This window comes from Ipomoea triloba, chromosome 7 (genome assembly GCF_003576645.1).
Source record: "Ipomoea triloba cultivar NCNSP0323 chromosome 7, ASM357664v1".
NCBI classification, from domain to species: Eukaryota; Viridiplantae; Streptophyta; class Magnoliopsida; order Solanales; family Convolvulaceae; genus Ipomoea; species Ipomoea triloba.
The window spans coordinates 12099851-12124282 of NC_044922.1; the positions used below are offsets into that span (position 1 = coordinate 12099851).

General features: G+C 35.4%; 2 protein-coding genes and 1 pseudogene across 2 annotated transcripts; 1 reads left to right on the forward strand and 2 right to left on the reverse strand.

Annotated features, from left to right (window-relative positions):
* Positions 1-4898: 4898 nt before the first annotated feature.
* Positions 4899-10242, reverse strand: LOC116025664 (putative uncharacterized protein DDB_G0290521). Its single transcript, XM_031266982.1, has 12 exons — positions 9926-10242; positions 9462-9632; positions 9234-9335; positions 8932-9141; positions 8358-8409; positions 8130-8191; positions 7375-7494; positions 6259-6399; positions 5889-5949; positions 5642-5799; positions 5337-5420; positions 4899-5248 (listed from the first exon to the last, which is right to left on the reverse strand). Exons 1-12 carry the CDS (start codon positions 10046-10048, stop codon positions 5225-5227), a joined length of 1308 nt encoding a protein of 435 aa, XP_031122842.1. The 5' UTR covers positions 10049-10242; the 3' UTR covers positions 4899-5224.
* Positions 10243-13442: 3200 nt separating this feature from the next.
* LOC116024131 lies at positions 13443-15081 on the forward strand. Its single transcript, XM_031265033.1, has 2 exons — positions 13443-14264; positions 14521-15081. The coding sequence occupies exons 1-2, from the start codon at positions 13443-13445 to the stop codon at positions 15079-15081; spliced, it is 1383 nt and encodes a 460-aa protein (XP_031120893.1).
* LOC116024132 lies at positions 14287-18894 on the reverse strand (annotated as a pseudogene).
* Between the last annotated feature and the right edge of the window lie 5538 nt (positions 18895-24432).

Sequence of the window (24432 nt, forward strand, 5' to 3'; positions counted from 1 at the left end):
TGTGTGTGTGTGTGTGTGTGTGTGTGTGTGTGTGTGTGTATAATCAATTATGCTTTATAATGGAAAGTATAAAAAAAAACATACAAATATCATAATAATTACTCAAAAGAAGGGAATGATAATCTATTTTTATACTAATAATATTATACCTTAAATATAAAATAAGAATATTAGGCAATTATGTTAATAAATAATTAATATTTTGGTACATTAATTTCCGCTAGGAAATAATTAGGTTGGAAATAATTAATAAGAATATTAGGCAATATCAATGTCATGAAAATGTGTTTTTGGAATCCAATTCGCAGTCTTAGACAATTTTGTATATTATTATGATTAGATAATTATATTATTATTAAAATAAATATAGAAAAATAAAGAAGAAATAATTTAAAAAATAATTTTTTTAAATATAATATAATATCAACTATTATATAATAAATATGCATATTGCTTGTTAATGGCGTAGAAAAGATATTTAATAGTAGAACTTAATTAACCGACCAACTTTTGCAATATATATACTTACAACATCATATTTTGAATATCTGATGAACCCATAAGAGAGTGCCGAAATATACAATGTTGCGTCAAAAAACCCCACTGATTTTCTACCAGTTCGCAATGTTGCGTCAAAAAACCCCACTGATTTTCTACCAGTTCGCAATTAATTTAAAATTTTCATCAGAAAGGCCACTTAGACATCACAAAATCATTCATCCATCAACTACAGAGTTATTTTTACATCACAAAATCATTCATCCATCAACTACAGAGTTATTTTTAGAGAAAACCTCCATCCGATCTCGTTTCATGCTTGCAACAATCTGCAACACTCTCTTTGACACATCACTCTTGTAGTCACCTTTCATTAAAACTGATGGAGGAAGAGAAGTCAAAATTATGCATTTCAACTCCTACAGCTCACAACAATTTGGAAGAAAGCACATTCGATAATTATCTAAGCATTTTGGATGGAGATGCACCAATTCATAGAGACAATTAATCATTATCCTTAGCAATTTAGTTTACACACCAAAAATGAGAAAATGGGGACAGACTTAAACGAATAGACGATGAATTATTTTGACCCTCAGTCCCTGACCATTAGTATAATGATGCATGAAGAGGCTAGGATCAACAGGTTTATGAACAATTTGATGTTTTTCGAGGCTCAAAAGCTTGCAAACACCTGGCCAGTACATAACTATAAAAAGAAAACGCAATAATTAATTCATATCATAAAAGGAAGATTCAGCGTAATATCAAACCAAGGTGATTCCAACTATCCAAGACTCTAAGATAAAAAAGATTCACATTTTAATGAGAATATCTCTTACACGTTAACACTCAATAAGATGGCGAAATCAATAAGTAGAAATGGTTTTGACTTCGTCCTGCAAAAGAGACAGAAATTCAGCATTTAATTCATCCCCAAACAATGACCCTTATTATTGAGTTACTCACTGACAATCAATGTAGAGGCACGATGTTGCAACATGAGTAATTATCTGTCCTTTTGTAAAACTGCGTTCAAGAGCTATTTGGAATTACACGTGCAATTAGACATGTAAAAAGTAAATATAGTGTCAACTTTCAACCTATGATTTCTTATTGAGTGATGGAAGAAGGGAATGAGAGAACTACCAACATGAGGAGAGGAGGCCATCCATTGTATTTATAGGTAGGGAATGTGTGAATTATAAATTAATAATATCATATTCCTTTTTCAATTTACCTCTTAATCAAATATTATTTCAGTCAATTAGGAATCTTTATAATTTTCCATTAAATAATAATATTCGTTTCCTTTTTCAATTTGCCAATAATGATTATTACCAATTATAATTAATAGATACTATTTAATTTCCATATAAAATTTTCTTACCAATTAAGTTTTACTAATTATTTTACTAATAAATTATGTAATTAAATATTAACAAAAGTTTGAGCGGGAAAATTTGGAAGGAGGATGTTACTTTTATATATAGTATAGATTGAAATTTTGATCCATCTCGGGTCCACCTCCTCCCCCCAGCCCAACCACAGCAGAATTATATTTGTAGCGTGTGTGGGAGGTGGTTTAACAGCTGCCAAACGCTCTTTTGGCACATGAGGCTCCATGGTAGCCGTGGGTGGAGAGGCGCCTTTCCTCCTCCTGTGTTCAATAGAGGCGAATTTGCCTATTTGCTACCATTACTTGCAGCCACCGCCGGCGAAGTTGCGGATGCCCCGCCTCCTACCGCAGACAATGCTCTACCGGCTCAGCTCGAAGCACTACCTGATCCCAATGAGCATCAGTACCGTGTTCCTGATCTGAATTTTCCTCCCCCGCCCGCTTAAAGTTGCTTGAATCGGTGCCATGCATGGTTTCATGCATGCATATATGTATGGGTTAGAAATAAACAAATAAACTTGCTAAGTTTAATATAATTTTTTTATATAATTTCTAGTGAGTGTTCTCCATACTAGTATCTCTCCCTCGTTACGCTACATTCAAAATACACATTCTAAAAATAAGAGATTTTAATACATAATGATTGATAACAACATGAATTGTGCGTGCATGTATTTTAAAAACATCTATATTGAGTTAGAGAAAACGATCATTTCAATATCAATCCAATCATCAATTAAATTGAGAGAATTATGAAAACAGTCCCTCGACTACGACGGAGCGGGTTCTTTTTTTTGGTTTTGGTTTGGATCGAAAACTAATTTAGTTAATTAAATTAATTTTAGTTAGGTGATGAGTTTTTTAAAAAATTTTAAAAGATTGTGTATTGGTTTAATTCACTTTAAAAAAAACTAAATTAATTAATTAAATTACTTAAAAGGTCATCAAAGCATGAACTTTGCAAATTTAATTTTATATAAATTCATCATTTTTTAAATATACTTGACCTTAATATAATATAATTAAGCCCATTACTGCTTATTATGTGAAAATTGGTGAATATTACCAACAATATACTGCTTCATATTTGATGTCTGGTTTGGAATGTCTAAGCTTAAAGAGTATTTTAAAATCTAAATTGAATTCTAGGAACAATGGTGATGGCTCTTCTCACTTGAATTCTCTTCTCCACGGCCAGCCACAACGGAATCATATATGTGGCATGTGTGAGAGGCGGTTTAGCAGCCACCAAGCACTCTTCGAGCACATGAGGCTCCATCCTAGCCATGTGCGGAGAAGAGCCTTCTCCTAGGGAATCCATCTTGCTTGCTCCCTTCATCCTAGCTTTCAACGATCAACGATAGTGTTTAAGTTCATCCTACAATTCTAATTTCTTTGATTTAGGTTCGGATTGTTTCGACATTTAGGAAGGGTTTCGTGGTTTTGGTCGGATAGTCTTCGTTGGTCTGTTACTCTCTTCGTCTTTGACTGAGGAGACCAAGAAACAAGTGTGCTGATTAAGACTTGGACTTGAAAGGACGGAAATACCCCTCAACTTCACGGCCTTCAAACGGCAATGGTAACTGTGGACTAACATTGTTCAACTTTAACAAAATTTGGGTACAATGTGGCCAAATTAATAAAATCAGACTAAATATGTCCAATGCACAATAAGTCTAGGACCAAAAAAAGATTTCACTCAATTGTTATATTTATTCATGGAAAGATTGCTTAAGTTATAAATAATTAATGCTTACGTTCAAGTGACATGATAAATGGCATGCTTACATACATGTAGAGAAAAAAAAAAATTAAGTCCGCATGCATGAATATGTTGATAAAAAAAAATATACTAAAATTTTAACGTGATGTTGAAGAATGAAATTAATAAAACAATGAACACGTTGTATTTATGTATCTACTCTAAAAAACGATTGTAAAGGAGAGAACGGAAATGGGTAAATATGAAATGTTGATTTTGCGTAATGTCCGTTACAAAGTAACAGTAATATAGAAACCAGTAAGGACTACATATGTTTTTTTTCTGTTTTCTCCTTAATAACCGATCCATACTTTATGGTCCTTAGGACATGTTTCTCTGTCATTCAACAACACCTACACCCTTTCCCACTCTATTTATTTGTATTCAACAATTCTCAAAGACCAAACAGCACTACAATACTTGCCCCAACACAACACGACATTTTCCTAAGGTTGTTTCTTTAGTTTTTGTAAATGGAAGTGGAGAATAAAAAGGAGGCGAAGGTTTCAGGAATCAAGTCGTCTTCCCCTACGAGGCTGCAGAAGAAAGCTCCGGTGGCTCTTAAGTTGGATAAAGAAGAGATGGTTCCCTACAACCCTTTCATATCCTTGGAAGATGGCTCTTATTCTTCTTCTTCCTCCACTCAGATCGCAATTCCGTTGTTGTCTCCGATCGTCCCACCTCCTCCTCCTCCGGTGCTTAATGTGGAAGGGCAGAGCTGCAGCCAAATCGGCCTTTGGTGCCACCCAGCATTGGAGCCATTTCCGGTTCTCGCAGCTTTCAACACAAAATGTACGCTATAATGCCCTTCCAGTTCCTGGCTTCTTCTGCATTTAGATTGATTGTATTGTATTGTAGCTCCCTTTCCCTTCTTTGTTATTCTAATAGTGTCATGAAAATATGGTTATAAAATTTCCTACTTCATGTTTGTGTACCATACTCCAACGACCAAAGCTCCGACAAAATTCATTAAACATTGTTCAAAAAGAACACCACTTGTTACTAGATTTTGAGTTCAAACTACTTGAACTAGATCGAGGTCAATGGTTAGGTAAAGAGGGAAAGATGAATGCAAAATTGTTGCACTGCTATATTTTAACAGACGACCAAAGACAAATAATGTGCGTGGGGTTGAGACTTGAGAGTGATAAGTGGTCGGGGGCCAGGCCAGCATTTCAGAATTTTGTTGCAAATAACCTAATAAAAGTAGTAGGCATGGGCGTTCACAATAAGCAACAGTTTTCGACACGACAAGGAAAAGAAGTTGCAGTAGATGTAGAGGAGACTTGTAGAATGCGACATAATTTGGTTTACATCAACAAAAAATAATCCACATACAGAGTCTACGGAATATAGTCTGGAAATGAGTCTCAATTTATGGCCAAAAAGCTCTCCCCTTTATGTACAGCAACTAATCAGAGTCCCACACATATTAGGCAATTTCCTTCAGGCTCGTCGGTCTACTTAATAAGAAAGAGCAATTATAAGAATACCTAAGCATTCTTGCTTTTCACTTCACTTCAAACTCAGTGCTCTTTTGGCAACAAGGATTTCTTTCGACACAATCAGAAGTCAAACTCTCCTGTTGCCTGAAAAGGAAATGTGCATTGAATAAGTAGGCCATTCCAAGATGCATAATTCACTACACAATTTTCAACACACTATAATATACCCCACCTTATTAAAGAGTATATCTTTGTTATTTATATGCATTATACCGTCCTTTAGAGTGCATTTCCACCTGCTCTTAGTACGGGTAACCTTACAAAACAAAAATAATTGCATCACTGTTACCATAGCTGTATAAAGTGCATGACAAGATGAAGAGAATACAAACAGTCTGCCTTGCTTTTCCAGCATTATTATAGCCATAAAATGACATTAAAGAGAGTTTGATAAGGGAAAGGCAATAAGAACAACCACTCTTGATTTTCCCACACAAACCAAAGTTCTTGAAGATGGGAAAGAAAAAGGGTAAATACCTTGTCAAACTGAGCCAAAACTAGATGAGCTGTGTTTAGATCCTCTCCTTGGTCTACATCATCCAAATCATCATCATCATTTTCATTCAAGGGCTCTTCATCATCGTCATCTACAGCATCATTTTGTGGGACTGGAGCAGGAGTAGGTGCTTGCATGTCTAAAAGACAGAAAATCAGCTCCAAATTTACGGGAGAACAATTTAAGCTGATGACACACTATCATATAAACACTGGATCTTGAATTTACCTGGTGCAGGTGTATTTGCTACATTGTAGTCTTCATTGACAGCTCCTTGATAATTATAGATCTTTAATGTAAAATGAAGCAACCAAAGTTTGCCAGAAAAAAAAAATGTTAAATCACCAAGATTCTAATATGGTTCAATAAAAATTGAGAGGACAACTGACTTGTGAAAAGAAAAAATCAGAGAAAAAACATTGATTAGTGTAAAAAATGCCAGGAAAAACTGGAAGTAGAAAAATGAATATGAAAAGCTGAACATTATGAACTAGTACACTGACAAACATTCCATACGCAAGTAAATTTAAGCAATAAATGCATACTGGAGGTTTTCATTAAATCCAAACATGTTATCTGATGATAAACCAAAACATACATTGGGTGTTGAGAGCATTTCATCATAAGGATCAGGAATTGGACCATCCAGCTGAGGGATTCTTGAAATACTTAGCCCTTCTATCACTATCTCCTTCCCAGCAGCAACAGATCCATGCTGAATAGCACTACCTTGAACACTCTGAAAAGGACCACTTGGCAATTTAACAAGTTGTTTTGGACCACAAAATAGATGTATAACCAACACTAGAGGGAGGAAAAAAAAAGGTCCAATTTAATTCATGAAAACTCCTACCTATGATAGAAAGGAGTTACTTAAAAACCTTTACAGAACACAGACAAGATGTGAATCAAATTGTGTTGTTTTACTACTAATCCAACTAAAAAATGGAAGGTACTTGGTGTGGAGGTAAGACATTTCTCTTACAATTAACAGCCAATGAGAATAGCAAAAGTTATAAATCAGCAATGGATAGATTAGCATCTAAAGACCACTCAAAAAAAACCCTGTCCCAACCCTCCTAAAATCTATGCTAGTCATTTAAGAGCACACGGTACTCCACCAAGGACCTTGTAGCCTAATGACATAGGCCTGAGACACTAATATAAGAGATCTTAAGATTGATCTTCATTCCCTTGTATGTAAATAAAAAAGGAGCACATGATACTCCAGAAGCAGGAGTTAATTAAGTATAATTTTTTGTTACCAGGAACAACAGAAAAAAGACAATAACAAAATTGTAAAGAGAAGCAGAGCCTATGCATGCCCATAAGCTTCAGACCACAAGTGCACGTGCTAAATTCAACTGCTGGTGCCACAGAGTACTAAGACTGCAAAAAGAAACTGAACTTGTATTGAACCTGGGAAAATTATATCTATGTTCATAATAATGGGAGCTCAGTCTTTTGCTAATTCAGTCCCACAATATTGTACAACTTCAACCACCCCACTGTGGAATACACAAACTAGATGCTGTAAAAACAGAAAGTCAATATACTCACCATAAAACTATGACTTGACCTCTTAATAACCTTTTTCTTTATAACTTGCAATTTGAATGGCTCTTACTTGCGAATAAGTTATTAGAGCTGTTGAAGCTTTAAAGCAATGGTCCTAATTATGCATGAACTTATGAGAATATATAATATATTCCACCTTTGGATCATAATATAATGCATCTCCAGCTCCATCTTGCTGTGGTATGTAACCACCAGGCTGATACTGTGAAGCAAAATCCCTTTTTCGCTTTCCAGAAGGAGGAACCATGAAAAAATCCTGCATTTGTCAAAATTATTTTTTAGTCCAATAATGAGCCTAGAGTAGCATCAATTTGAACAGGACATATGTTATGAGAAGCCTAAAGAACAAGAGAAATTAAGGTATATTTAAAGAGTAGTTGGTATTCCGGGAATAACATGATTAGTGAAACATGGAAATATAGTCAACTCCCTTATGTTGCTGTAAAGTATTAGACGTACCCTTTGATGCTATATTCCTATACGCAAAGATTATACAAATTTGGATTCTCATGTACATGATCCCATTACCATCACAAGCTTACTAAATGCTAAGAAAATTCAATTTCAACAATCTTGGACCTTCAAGTGGCATCAAGCATTTTGGATTTTTGGCTATCTTCCCTACTATTATTTAGAGGTTTTGTTACCCACGAAATTCTCCAACCATCTGAACTGAATAGAATTCTAATGATTCAAATCTTATTAAAAAAATATTAATCTTTATAAATTTAATACCCACTTATACTGGTCAACCCAACACCTTTCGGCTTTCACACACATAAAAGTGTTGGGAAGTAGAAATAAGTGAGGAACAAAGACCACTGAACAACATTTTGCTTTTACAGGGTATTTGATAGAATCACGGTTAAATCAGACAGTTTAAAATTTCACCTGTGTCAAGGGTTGTTGTTGGGATGCTACTCGTTCACTATCTTCACGTCCTTCAACGTAAGCTGCACAAAGGAAGAAACAGATTAAAGCATAAAACGTTGTACATAATAACGAAATATACATGCCAAATCAGTAGCCAAGATTAACATCAAGGGGAGGAAGATAACTAAGCACAAAACAGTTTAAATAATAATGTCAGTAATATAGATGTCAAATCAGTTCACTTACCAACATTAACATCAAGAGGAGGCCTTTGGTTCATCCAAGTTGAGGGTGGTTGCTGCACAAATAAATATATCAATCCCAAGAGTTACTTCTGAACAGAGCCAATAGAATAGAATGGAGAAGCAAAATGAGGGACAACTTTCAATTATAATTTTTATAAAAGCAATGCAATAGAGGGATGGGAGAGTTAGTTGAAAACTAAGAACTTCCCTCTAATTTTCCCCCACCTTCTATATTGACTTATTGAGGTGGGTGAAACCAACTTAACTAAATTTATAAAAATTCTATAATGCCAAAAAAAAACTGTTTTTAATTGCTTCATTATTTAGGGAAACAGATATCAAATAGTTTAGAACATTCTCATTTTTCCCTTTTTTGTTCTCAAACAAAACATGTATCTAGTCTATGATCCTATTTTCATCCAAACACAAGCAAAGTTTACTCAAATTTTCATTCTTCTCAATTCAAATATACCATAAAGCTTTACCTCAAGTCCCAAAACATCATAGAAGAAAACTTATTAAAAATATTCATATAATTATTTAGATTGGCAGACTAAACAGATTGCAGTGTTTACCATATAAGGGCTAGGCCTCCCTTGAGCAGGTTTAACATCGGGGATATCATTCTCATTCACAGTAGAGTATTCATTGGGGGTTATTGGAGTGCCACCAGTAGGAATGTTATACAAAGAACTATCTGCTGTTCCTGGCGGTGTCTGAGCAGTTCCAGGTAATGGAGTTTGAACACCTGGCAATGGTGTAGGGGCCGGGGTTGGTAAAGGAGTCTACATTCACAAACACACAAAAAAAAAACCATTCAATATTCAAAACTTCCGAATTGCATTGTAAAGATGGACACAGAATGCTTAAAACTAACCGGAGGAAAAAGCAAATCAACAGTGGGAGTGTGGGCGGTTCCAGGTAGCGGTGTCTGAGCTGTTCCAGGCATAGGTGTTGGGGCTGGGGTGGGTAAAGGAGTCTATATAGATTCACAAACAGAAAAACAAAAGGCTCAATTTCCCAACTAGAGCTACTGCTGAATCCCAGAGCATGAGCAAAATACAGCCAAATTCCATTGACAAAAAGGAAACAGCATAAAACTTACCGGAGGAAACAGTAAATCAGCAGTGGGAGTTTCATACTCCTCACTGCCTTCGTAGGGTACATTAAGGTCATGCACAGGGGTGATTGGACCGCCGGGTACCGCTTTCGGAGCGGAGTTCCTCTCAATCGGACCCAATATAGCCCCAGCTTGCATCATTTTCATCTCCCAAATCTATAAAATCCACATAAACTTATCAACTAAAATCTCCGAAAATTAACCCCACACTCCGATAGATCTACAGAAAACGTATTAGCCCTAGACGGGTTCAGATCGATCCACAACCAAGTACCATAATCAAATTCCCACATTACACCCGACAAAAACCGAATACTAAGTAAGTATTCCACTAAATTCAAACCAGAAAAGCACCCGATACACATACGATTGTAGCCACACACGAAATCGAATACAAATTCCGAGCAACAAAAAAAAAATCAAAAATAAATTAAGAGAAAGACGATTACTCCTTGGAGCTCGTTGAGGACGCTTTCTCCGGGACCACCATTGTTGATGAACTCATCGCGGACCTTATTTATGACGTCCTCAATAACATGGATGTAAACATTGCTGGTATTGGAACTAGCCATTTCTCCACACCTCAAATCCTCGGGAAAATCGGGAAGAAAGCAGCAATTAGGAGAATCGAACACTGGAGTCCCGAGATGCGGGGGTTAAGGTGGTCTGCAGGTTGGAGTGACGGCGGTGAAGGCGGGGGGAGACGGAGGAGGAGGGGGAGGAGGGAGGAGAGGGGAAGAAGAGACAGGGGGCGGAACAGAAACGGAGAATAAAGAGTGGAATATAAATAGGTTTGCATCCGTTTATATGCGTGAGCCCACGTGGCGAGATCTGATAACTCCGACATTTCGGTTCTGTTTTAAGGAAAAACTTCGAATTTCACTATATCGTTGCTGCCACCACACACCGCCATTATCCAGCTCTTGTGGGCCTGGCCCCCTTCGGGATCATTGGGCTTTGATATCAGTGTTAGCTAATTGGCCGGTTTCATTCTAGCCCAAATTGAGTTTTGTGGACCTACACCTACTACAAAATATTACAGGAGTCACTTACTTTCATTCTCTATTTTTCTTTTTCCAGTTTTTCATTTCTCCAACTTTTTCATTTTTCTAATTTTCTTATTTTATTTTACAAATTTAATTTTAAAATATATAGATTTATTAAACTAATACTAAATGTGTAAAAGGTAACAAAAGTTAATACAAAAGGAGAAGAGTGCTACCGTGCGAGACTGCGAGGGTTTAATCCTCCGTCCTCAGGGTGAACCACTATTTATTGAGCATATATATAATAGACTCTCGCCCATTTTTTGTCCTACTGTTATTGGGGCATTGCCAATTTTAGTCCACTTCATTAATTTTTGCCACATTGCGACCAGTCTTATTTAGTCATTGCCACTTTTAGTCCACCGTTAAAATTCCCGTCAAATGGTCGTCCAAAACAGGGGTAATTTTGTCTTTTCATGTTTTGGTCATCTCCTTTACCCTTTGTAGTGGTTTTCCTTACACATTTTCATCCAATGGAGACCTAAATCTTTCTATGCGGCGTCTCCTATTTTGGACGACTGCAAAGGGTAAAGGAGAAAGGAGAAAGGGACGATTACAAATGTGTAAGGAAAACCACTGCAAAGGATAAAAGAGATGACCAAAGCATGAAAAGACAAAAATACCCCTGTTTTGGACGGCCATTTGACGAGAATTTTAACGGTGGACTAAAAGTGGCAAGGATTAAATAAGACTGGCCACAATGTGGCAAAAATTAATCAAGTGGACTAAAATTGGCAATGCCTCAATAACAGTAGGACCAAAAATGACAATAACTCTATATAATATATAAACATAAATGTACAATCCAACTATCCGCTTAAATTTTTAATTGAGATCCATGGAGCACATGCTTCAATATTCAAGCATGTTTTTTCATTCCTCCATTTGGAGAAATCCATTTATCACTTTTCCAAAAACAATGAAAAAGTGGGGAAGAGGAGTGAGTTTAATAAACAAGTTTTTCATTTTCCATTTTTCACTTCTCTAATTTCTTGATTTGTAGAAGATTCTCCCATTTTTCATTTTGGTAAACAACCCCTATAATTGCTAATAAAAGATACAAATGGTACACTCTTTGTATAATTGTATTTGTATTTATCATTTGAGTAATGCTAGGAACCAATTCCCTTTTCACAACATTCCTTTACCACCTGAGTTAGAAAAAAACTAAATCATTATTTCTACAAATAAAAATGTTCTATTAAATATATTTTTTTTATTTAGTATGCCATTTAATTGAGTAATATATATGAGTGAACAGAGGTAAAAATGTAAGGTGGAAAAGAAGCATTGTCCTTATCTTTTTCAACTATAACGGAGGCAATAGTTTAAAGCATAACTATACAACAACAATGTTCTTAAAAGAGTTATCTATATACGAGCTTGATCGACACATTTTTGAGATTATCCTTAATGGGACTCAATCGGTACTAAACTGTATTAGTCTCATCTTACAATATGTAAATACTAGTATTATATTGACCATGATTTGGTCTCAAATACAATTCCAAACCCAACTTGACTGTTCAAAGTTATGTAGGGTTGACTTGTACTCTCATAATTAGAACCAAATATAAATATCGGTATATGTGAGTAACACAACGTAAGAACAACATCAATAGTGAGGTTTTTGGGATGGTTTTTGAGGTGCCAATTATGAGAGAGATAAGGGAAAGAGAAGAAGGGAAAAAATAATAATTAATTTTTTTAAAAAAAAAATAGTGTTGGGCTCTAGCTTTGTGCGAGCACAAAATTCCTAAATTTTGGTGGGTCCCACAATATGATAAAAACCAAGGTTCTTACCGGGAGAGGTTTCTCTCTCTCTCTCTCTCTCTCTCTTCTCACCCTCTCTCCCCCTCTAAGCTTCCTTTCTCAAAAACCTTTCTAGCAAAAACTACTATTGGTGATGCCCTAATAACATTATACTCCGTAGCTTTTATATGTTGTACTCCATATATGTACTTCCTTACCTCTAAACTCATAAACCAAACGTCCCTATATAACGCTCAAATTATTACTCACTCTGTCTCATTTCACCTGTCCTATTTACTATTCATTGGTCAAATCAAATCTTTCTTTATTGCTTATTTTCTTTAGTAATTTTTTTTTTATTTTTAAATTTAATTTTTTGTGTTTAATAGTACTTTTAATGTAGTTTCTAAATATATAAATTTTATATATTAATGCTAAACTTAATATTATAAAAAATTAGATTAAAAATAATTTCAGTCAAGTCTCGTTAAACGAATTAGACAACCAAAATTGAGAAGAGGTAGTATATTGTATTCCATACTATCACGGGATTTCAAGTTTGACTCCTAATAAAACCATCCTATTGGCTTTATTAATTTGAACCGGCCAGCTATAAACAACATATATAAATTGATTTACCCCTTGTGGTCATTTATTAACTAGAGTCACCCCACCGCCTTTACTTAATAAACACCCTGGGATAGTAACCGTGGATATTTCTCATCACCCAAAAAAATAAATTAATTAATCACAACTTCAACACCACATACACATAGTCTATCATATTACTTTACCAGCAATGCTACAATTAAAGAAATAACAGATGGAATAAAAGCGTCACATGTATGTAAAGATCAGATTGATAATTATATGTAGTGTGATGATGGAATAATGTATACATGGATGGTGTGATTACAGTTGGGAGGAAAATGTGAGAAATGTTACATATATATAATGTGTCATCACGAGAAAATCATATATTTCCATGCATGATACATACTTCCATCACGTCCAAAACAACATAGTAATAAACACATGATTGCCAGAACTTTGATCTGTTTATTGCTCTTAGCTTCTTCATAAGAAATAATCGATCAAAAACTACTGAGACGACAGATCAAATTCTATAGTTGCTGCAAAAATTAAATTTACTGCGCCGCCGCTTATCATGGGTTGGACGACAGCGCCGCCGCAGCTCCAAAAGATCACGCCGTTATCCTCCAAAGTCCTGACCGGAAAAATCTTTAAGTTGCTGGCGATTTCTGGAATAATCGTATACGTTATCTACATTTTACTCCCGATTCATCCGTGCTGTTACTCTTCCACGATCTTCAACAGTTACTTGACCCACAGGCGTCACGCGGAACCCGACAACCTTAATCGCCCCGCCGCCACGAACCTCAGCCACGTAGTGTTCGGAATAACGAGCTCCGTGAAAACATGGAAGAGCAAGAAATGGTACGCGGAGTCATGGTGGAGGCCGAACACAACGCGCGGGTACGTGTTCTTGGACGGGCCCCCGGGGCGGGGACGGTGGGCGGCGTCTTCGCCGCCGTTCAGGGTGTCGGAGGACACGTCGAGGTACAGAGCGTACGACAAGCACCCACTGAAGCACGCGATCAGGATGTCGCGTGCGGTGGTGGAGGCGTTCAGGGAGGGGAAGGAGGGGGCGCGGTGGTTCGTTCTGTGCGACGACGACACGGTGTTCTTTGTGGAGAATTTGGTGAGGGTTTTGGGGAAGTATGATCACGGCGGCTACTTGTACGTGGGGATGAACTCCGAGTGCCACACTTCCAATTGGCTTTACTCGTTTGGCATGGCGTTTGGCGGCGGCGGATTTGCTCTCAGTTACCCTCTTGCGGAGGCGGTTGTGAAGAATATGGATATTTGTCTCCAAAGGTATCCCACTCTCTATGGAAGTGACCATATTTTGCAGTCTTGTGTGGCTGACTTGGGAGTTTCTCTCACTCAAGAAAAGGGATTTCATCAGGTAATCTTATAAATTATTAATGTTTTGAAAAAAATATAAACATTAATTTATTGAGATTTTAAGTCATCTCTAAGTCTGTCAAGCATCTTGTGTTTAGATGACATGCAGTGACTCTGAGATTATGAGATCAAAAATATACAGATACTACAATGTAATAGAGTCAGTAACATTAAAAATATATATATATATATATATATCTCTAAGTCTAAGATTTCATGACTATAAACTTATTAATTGTATACACATATGTATACAGATAGATCTGCATAGTGACATCTCAGGCTTTCTGTCAGCGCATCCACAGTCTCCTCTGGTCACCCTCCACCACCTGGATTTCGTGGACCCAATATTCCCCACCATGGACCGCTACGAGGGACTAAACCATCTGATGAAGGCAGCAAAAGCAGACCAATCCAGGCTACTGCAGCAAAGCATATGCTATCACAGGCAAAAGAATTGGACTTTCTCTGTATCCTGGGGCTACTCTGTTCATCTCTACGAAGCCATCCTCCCCCAAAGCCTGCTGCGGAAGCCACTGCAGACCTTCACTCCTTGGAGCAAATCTGCCACGCCCTTCTTCGTCTTCAACACCAGAATCCCCTCCAACAATCCCTGTGAGGCTCCCCACGTCTTCTTCTTTGACTCCGTGGAGAATCGGGACTACAGCTTCATAACCAGGTATACCCAGAAGAAGAAGCGCGGCTTGCCGGCTTGCTCCCTTAACGGCACCCATTCTGCGAGTCATGTGCCTGAGATTCGTGTTGTTTCGCCTTTATGGGAACTGGACTGGGTGAGTAAGGCTGCCTCCATTGCTTAACTTTAATTCTTGACTTTATTGCTACAGGGATAATTGCACTTTTCGTCCCTAAATTATACAGTAATTGTAGAATTCGTTACTAAGTGTTGATTATTCTTATTTTTCATTACTAAGTTATTATTGGCGTTGCACTTTTTGTCTGTGCTCACTTTTCATTTCTAAAATATATTAAAATTGTAAATTTCGTCTCTAATGTTTATTAGTAAAAGGACGAAAATTGTAACATCAATGATAATTTAGTGAAGAAAAGTGAGTATGATCAACACTTATAAACGAATTCTACAATTACTCTATAACTTAAAAACGAAAAGTGCAATCTTTTCTAAATATATTCTAATGAATAAAAATAGGTCTTATCATTTGATTTTTAAAATAACAATTATGTGACCTACCAACTAAACTACTTTGTCCTTGATTATATATATATAGAAGGTGTACCCAACATGGGTCCTAGGCAAGGGCCAGCCTGTCCTAGCCTAGTAGCAGCGAAAGTAATACTTGTATTAGCGATTGAAATATCTTCGGCGAGTATTTTCTTAATTGTGTTGAACGGTACTGCAGTCCCTGAAAGGAAAAGATTAGAAGTTTTGTTCCACACTTTTAAAAAGCTATAAAGTGTTGTGCATATAAGATTATTTTTTATTAGTATGAATACTATAAATTATATATACTATAAATTGTATGTCTTATATCCGATCAATATATATAGACTCAAATAATTATAATTTCCATTATCAGGTTGGGAGCGGAAGAGAATGCTGTGAAGTTATGTCTACAGATGAAAAGAATGCAACAGAAATCAGGATAAGTGAGTGCATCAAGGATAGCATCATTCTTTGAATATCATTAATTAATTCCATTTTCTTAATAATATTGTGTAAACAAACAGTTGTCAATTAATCAGGATCAACGAGTGCATCAACTGCATGCACTTTAATTTTTATTATTAATAATTATCTGCTGTTATAAATTGTTATATTATAAATATCTATTTATTGTGATTTATTCTTCCTCTAAGGAGTTAACATTGTAAGTTTCTCTCGTCCCTTTTTGTGGTCTATATAAAGGCACATATCTCTTCGAATAAAATAATCTTCCTCACTAATTTTACTCTCTTCTTTAGTTGCTCTCTTTCTATTATTTCATATTTCATAACACGTTATCAACATTAGTGCTTTATATTTTGGAACCGTTGTTTTTCCAATGTATGTTTTACATATCTATTACTCCGTATGATTTATGATAATGTTAATGTTAATATAATGACTAGTACTAAAGTATTATCTCGTACCATGAACTATACCGAATTGTTCATGCTGCACCATGATATTTCATAACATATATTTTGATTTATTTACCATTATTTTTTTTCGCCTAACATTTTTTACAAATTTCCCAGTTACCATGATGACATGACACTAGTTATTAGTTAATGTGGACCTTCTTTTTAAGTCAATCCCCCAATTTCTAATATAAATAAGAGTAAAATCCTTTTTTGGTCCTAGACTTATTGTGCATTGGACACATTTAGTCTGGATTTATTAATTTGACCACATTTTACCTTGACTTTGTTAAAGGTGGACAATTTTAGTCCAAAGTTAGTCTTACCGTTTGTCAGCCGTGTATTTGAGGGGCATTTCTATCCTTTCAAGTCCAGGACTTAATCAGCACTGATCTCACTCGTGCAAGGGACTGTATAGAGATTGCGTGCAGTTGTAAATATCTTGTATAGTATATATAAAAAAAATGCAGCATTGCTAAATCATGTTAAATATGGCCTTGAGAAAAAAAACATACGAGACAATTTTTTCAGCATATTTCTTTCCCATATTTCTACACTACCTTTGGCAGATTGTGCTTGCTTATCAACCTAACCAGTGCGATTTAAAATAAAATGTTTACAAAACATTGACATTGAAATATATACAACTTACAGAGTCAACCTCATTGGATAACAACCAAGGATAATATAAAATATCAATATATCATGGTGACCCATCCTACAGCATGCTTCAGCTAAGTTTTGTGAGTATTTACCTTAAATCAAAACTCAAAAGATCACAAATCGTTCAAGCTAGCTCACTAAAGTAGTGACATGTATCCTAATTTTACATCCCTCAAATTTAACAGAACATTCGGTGGGTAATGCATCCATCACACGAAATATTTCCTTAACGTAAACAACAAACCATGATCCATCATCCTAAAGCCCGTTTAGTGTTTGAAAGTTAAGCTTTGTGAGTATTACCTTTAAAACAAAATATGACCACTTTCCAAACAAAAATATCTAATGTTCAAGCTCACTAATCTTGCAATATGCATCTTATTTTTACATTCCTCAAATGCACACTTTAGGGAGAAAAACAGGCATGTCCTATCCATCCATTACAACAATATTTTCTTTATCAAAACAACTTTTCATGGCAAATCCTAAAGAATGCTTCAGTTAAGCTTTGTGACAATTACCTTAAAGCACAAGATGAAAGCTTTTCAAACAAAACAATATATTTGAGTCAACCTAGTTTATGGCATTCAATGAATTATAAGAGTGAATAATTACCTAGCTCACTCCATGGTGATTTTTGCACTGACCCCCTTCATTTTCTCGATGATCTTCTCAGCCTCCACTTTACTAACCCCCTTCTTCAAAACTGCCGGAGCCTTCTCCACCAATTCTTTGGCTTCTTTCAATCCAAGGTCAGTGAAAGATCTCACCTCCTTGATAATCTTGATCTTCGCCACAGAATCGAACCCGCCCTACAGCTTCAAATCGAACACTGTCTTCTCCGCCTTGGCCCCAGCTCTGGCGCCTCCCTTGCCCTTCAACCCTCCGGGACTAAAACCCATTCCGAGCATCATCATCGTCATCAGCGGCATCTCCTCAACCCCCATTTTCTTCCTCAGCATCTCCGTCAAATCGGAGACTTCCAGCAGCGTGAGACCCGAAATCTCATCAACGATACCCAACACTGCCTCCTATGGATTCGGAGCTAAAGTTGTGTAATTTGAGGTGATTAGGAAGTGGGTTCTCGAAATTAGTAAGACACGGCTAATTAAGTAGTGGACTTGAAAGGATGGAAATGCACCTCAAATACACGGCTCACAAACGGTAATATTAACTTTGGAGTTTGGACTAAAATTGTCTACCTTTAACATAATCAAGGTAAAATGTAGTCAAATAAATAAATTTGGACTAAGTGTGTCAAATGCACAATACATCTAAGACCAGAAAAAGATTTTACTCTATAAATAACTAAAATCCTAAATAATCCAAAGAAAACGTTATCAAGTAGAATGTATGAAAGGGTAAAATGGTACTTTGAATGCAACAAAAGGTTCCCCAGTACCACACGCGACTTTACCAACCAAGACCCGCCAAGAAGAACAATAGGGCTGATGGGTGATACATACGTTTCTCCAGTACGACACGCACTACGCCTAGCAAATGAACATTTCTCTCCTCAACTCCCTCTTCTCTTCCAACACCACTTATCCGTTTCAACCCGAACACGATAACTATTCCGCTTTAGTCTCCATTAATTCTTCATCTCGGTTCATGCAAGAAGCCAATAATGGTGCTTATGCAGCAACAAGCGAGCTTGGATGAAAAAGATGGCGACGGAGGAGGAAGAACGGCGGCGAAGGGGTTCGCATGAAACAGAAATGACGCCCAGGCCCAGCCCTAGGCATGTCTGCTCAAGGCCGTTGCACAAGGCCCCCAAATTTTGGGGGCCCATATTACAAAAAAAAATTATGTATATAGTCATATAAAGGAATACAGGCTGGAGGGCGGAGGTAGTATGCATTACGCATTTACACAATCGGGAAGAAGGCAACCCTATGGCGGCAGGCGGCTAATTGGCTATTTAAATCCGATCCTTTCCTTACCAAATTCAAATTGCTAAGCTTATATGTACACAAATATCACAACTCACAACTAGCCTAGTTAGGTATTAGGCAATTTTTAAATTGATGCAAACATTATCAGCATACGACGAAATTAAAGCAGTAGCACGAAAGTAAATACGAAAATGACGCAGTCGACGATAGACCGTATACGCACTCAGAATTCTTCAATTCTTCTTGATTACTCAGTTCTACAATTCTCTTAACAGGTAATTAAAATTATTAAATATTTCACAATTTTTATTTATTGTTTTATTTACATGACTTAATAATTCTTATTTTAGAATAATATATTCAAGAATTTGTTTCTTGATTAATTATTTATTCATGGAGTTTATAAGTAAATTCTTATTTGTTCTTAGGATTTTATAATTATGTCGTCTAGAAAATATTCAGCTTGGTTTGAGAAGCATAAGAATAAAAGAAGAATTGAGCAACTAACTCAATCTCAAAAGAGAGTTGATCTTGTAAAATTCATTATAAAAGAAACTCAAATAGATGTGAAAAAGATGATGCCCAGAAAAATTTGTTAGATGCTACTATTCATTTAGAATATCAAGATGATTGCGAGATTGAAAAAAATTTAAATGATAGTGTGCACAACGATGATATGTATCATTGTGATAATGAAAATAATAAGAATGTTGATAGTTGTTTAGATGATGTTGGTCACAATAATAAACCAAATAATTCGCTTTTATTTGACATACTAGTTTTTCTTAAAATAGGTGCCCAATATTAGTATTTTATATTAAAATTTTAAATTTATTTAAATTTTAATATATTAAATAATAATAATAATAATAATAATAATAATGTAAAATATTTTTATAAATTGGATATTTATATTTTAAAAAATAACTAACATACAACTCTAATATTTAATGTGTATATATTATTATTATTATTATTGAAGAAGATAAGAAAATATATGGTGGATACATGTGCATAGTAACAATAGTGGAAATGATAGCGGAAGTTATAACGGTAGGAGTATATTTGTCTAAAATATTATGTAGTACAACTTTTATAGCATAATGTACAAAAAAAAACTTAACAAAAAAAACGGACATAAATGAGGGGTATAACCTTCATTCACATTTATTATGTTTTTAGATATGATCCAAGAAATTGAGATACCCTTGATTCTAAATTAATAGATAATTTTGTGAAAGATGGTCCTAAAAGAGATTTATCAATAAATAAATTAAGGTCCTAAAGATAAATTCTCTAGAAGATTTTCGTCAACATTTTACACAAGATATTTGCCAAATGTAGAGAAGTGTGATCGAGATTGGCTTGTATATTCAAAAGAACTTGACAAAGTGTTTTGTTTCTGTTGCAAGATTTTTAAAAAAGGTATAAGAAAAGGTGTTTTTGGTCAATGAAGGTTTTAGGGACTGGACACATCTTGGTGTTAGACTTAAAGAGAATGAAACGAGTGTAAATCATATGACTAATATGACAACTTGGATGGAGTTCCGTCTTAGATTACAAAAACATGAGGCAATTGATAAAGTGGCTCAAGAACAACTTTTGAAATAAAGAAAAAGAATATTGGAGGAAAGTATTATATATGATTACTAGTATTTTTGCCCGTGCGTTGCACGAAATGGATTTGTTATAATATTTTAAAAATATTTAGATCGATATACAATTATATAATTATAAAATCGAATATTATATAGCGCAATTGATGAAATTGGTTGGATCGATTATGTTTTCTGATGTTTTTCTTTGCTTGAATTAGACCAATAATTGTCTAATTAGCTGTGCGATGCATGGATAAATTTTTTATTATATATTTAGATAATAAAAATACATATGAAATTATAGAAAATTCCAATATTGAACGTGTACATTTATTTGATTATAAGATTAGTGCAAAAGTATTACTCAATTAATTGAATAATATATGATTTGTTTGTCTACAATTATCTTAAAAATATTGATATGCAATGTGACTTATGCAACTATACTATTACTAAAATAAATATGAGAAAAATGAGAAATAATTTAATTATAATTATTATAATAATAAATTCAACGACTAATGTTTAGCTTAATTACCATAATAATTATTAGACAATTATAATTAGTCAATTAGACTAATATATGTGCAATTATACTTTTATACCTTAAGTATATTCATTTTCACCATATCACATTTAGTTTTTCTTCCTCCTTCATATTTGAATGATTAATTGTAATTATTATAAAAAACCTAACAACCCATGTTTAATTTTTTTTTAAAGTTTAAATAATTTAAAGTTTTCAAAAGGAAAGTGTAATTAATTTTTTTAAAAAAGTTTTTAAATAATTTTTAGTCAATTAGTAACATCTTTTTACTTTTTCAATTTGCCTAATTTCCTTTTCCTTTTTCATGAGGATCTTTTTATATTTTCAATCAATCAGTAAAATCAGGTTTCTTTTCCATTTTTTCTTTACTATTGTTTAGACGAGAATTTCATAAAGGATGATTTTATTTTTATCAATAGTAGTATAGATATAGAAGTATAGATAAGTATTCGAATTATAATTATTTGTGTAAATAATAATTAGTAAATTATTTTTCTTATAAAATTACTCATAATTTAAAAAGAATTTTCTTATTTATTACAAAGAATTTGTTTCCATTATTTTCACAATTATAATGGTTTAATTATTATTAGAATTTGGTAAATACAATTTTGTTACCAATTAAACTTTATTACTTTTTTTTACCAATTAATTAAAAATATTAGTTTGTGCGGGAAAGTTGAAGGGGGGATTTTACTTTTATTAATAGTATTGATACGTGAATATAGAAACTGTAACCCCTCGGTTTTTTCCGACAAAGTTAAGATTCGAGAATAGCGATGTAATTTTTTTTTGGGCTATGACGTTTAAGAGAAGACTGTTCGGTGCTCGAAATAATTTTTCTCTTAAGGATTAGTTATCGATAAGCTGCGAACTACGTACCGGTCACGAACCGAGAAAATTTTAAGGATATGGATTCGGTTCGAATTTTCCAGGAATTAGATTATTAAGTGTGATACGATTAAGCCTGAATTTCTAGTTAGTTCAAGAAAAATTTTAAAGGGACTGTAAGGGATAAATTGTTACGGACTCTGTACCTAAATTTAGCGGGACACCGAAAATTCCCAAAATTGGTGATTTGTGACGGGAATATTTTTACGATAATTTTGGTATTAGAATTTTCCCGAATTAAGTTATAATCCTCCGAACATTCATCTGATTTAAGCATAAACTGGCAAATTAGATTTGAGATCTTGTAAGGACTCCATGGGGTGTTGACATGTGGCAAGTGAATCTAAGCCTAGATTGGGCAATTAATGAAGCATTAATGAGGTTGCACTTGTTACTTGTAGATCAAGAACAAAATCACACCAAGATCATCTCTCTCCCTCTCTCATTTCGGCTACACCCTTAGGAAGAAGAAAAAAAAATAGATTTAGTCCTCCTTTGTGATCTAAGAGCTCCCAAGCTTTTCCAACCCAAGTGTACAAGTGTAGTTAAGATCTTGAACCTTGTTGGATTAAATCATCTCTAGAATTCATGTGTTGATGTTTAGTGCATGAAAATATTGTTATTGTGATAATATTCTTAAGGTCTTTGAATTCAAGAAAGGAGCTAGCAACTACTTTGGTTTAAAAGCTTCTATTGAGGTAAGGAATCCCTTAAGTTGGCTCAATCACTTGGATATAGACAATTGCTAGGAAATTATATGGTTAGGAATTTTTACGTGATAACTATGTGTTATGTTATGGATCTATAAATTGGCTTCAAAAATCCTTACTTTGATTTTTGGTAAATTCTAATATACATGTTATAGCTATTTTATGCATGTATAGGTTGTATTTATGCCCATATAAATTTATATTTGTGAAATTATTGGGTAAAAACCAAACTAGTTTCCAGCAGTGACCTTTCGAAAATTATTAGGAAAAATTGGTGAGGTATTTTGACTCCAAATTCTGTAGACATTTAGACCAACGAGTGTAGAACCTACATATAAAATTTCATAATGATCGGAGTAGTGTAAGTATGGTTTTTGCTCATTTTCCCAACACTGGTCCAGTGAGAAAAATATTTCGGACCAGGGGCAAAAAGGTAATTTTCTGTGTTAATTCGTGGACCTTTTTGACCAAAACTTTTTATGGACATCAAGTACTATGAGTTAGGGTTCTACCATAAAAATTTCAAGTGAAAAAGAGTCCGGGAACTATTTTTAACGGCCCGATCTTTCGGGTGTCGCCAGTAGAAATCTCCCGTAGAGGGGCTGGACGCCCCACGGACGCGCGCGTCCGCTGCGCGTCCGTAGGCGCCCAGCCTTCGGCACAGCACGCCGAACCAGCGGACGCGGTCCGGACGTGCGTCCGCCGGGCGTCCGCTGGCGCGGCCAACCGCGAGTCCGCGCGACGCGGACTCGTTTCGACTTGTTTTCGACCCGGTTTTTCCCCGATGTTTTTAACCTTGAGTGTTGTGACATTTTGAAAGCCTACGGGCATCCGGGTGAATATTTTTGGAAATTAAATTATTATTTTGGTATCCTACTAATTTGGAAGAGTATTTGTACTTGAAAATTATTATGACTCCTATGCTTGGATTTCTGTGATGTGACTAATACTAACCTAAGTATGCGGGTTGGAAAAATATACTTGAGTGAGTTTTGGCTATGGAGTCGTGTGACTTAAAGGTGGATGTGTTTCGTACCCCACCGTGAGTTAAACGTGGATGTGTTTTGTACCCCACGTGAGAGTTGGAAGGTGGATGTGTTGTGTACCCCACCGAGATCTAATAGTGGATGTGTTTCGTACCCCACTCGTGAATTAAAGGTGGATGTGTTTCGTACCCCACCGTGAGTTAACGTGGATGTGTTTCGTACCCCACGTGAGAGTTGGAAAGGTGGATGTGTTGTGTACCCCACCGAGATCTAATAGTGGATGTGTTTCGTACCCCACTCGTGAATTAAAGGTGGATGTGTTTCGTACCCCACCGTGAGTTAACGTGGATGTGTTTTGTACCCCACGTGAGAGTTGGAAGGTGGATGTGTTGTGTACCCCACCGAGATCTAATAGTGGATGTGTTTTGTACCCCACTTATGAGTAAGGCGAGAATTGTGTACCATGGGTGATGTGTGAGAGCTAACCATCGGGTGAATTAATGACTGAGTTATTTGCTCGATTTACTGAAATGAAGTGAAATTACTTGTTGTTAAAAATGTTGCAGGTTGATTGCGATTGTTGGGTAATGTTATCTTACCTTGTTCTTGTTGAATAATTATTTTGAAAACCTTTGTTTATTTTCGAGTGATCATGGATATCCTTACTTAGCCGTCGCGCTAACTACACTTCATTGTGTACTTTATCAGATGCAGTCTAGCGTGGGCCTCTGTGGCCCGATGAGCTCTGAATAGGATGGAAGTCGAGGTTGAAGACTACT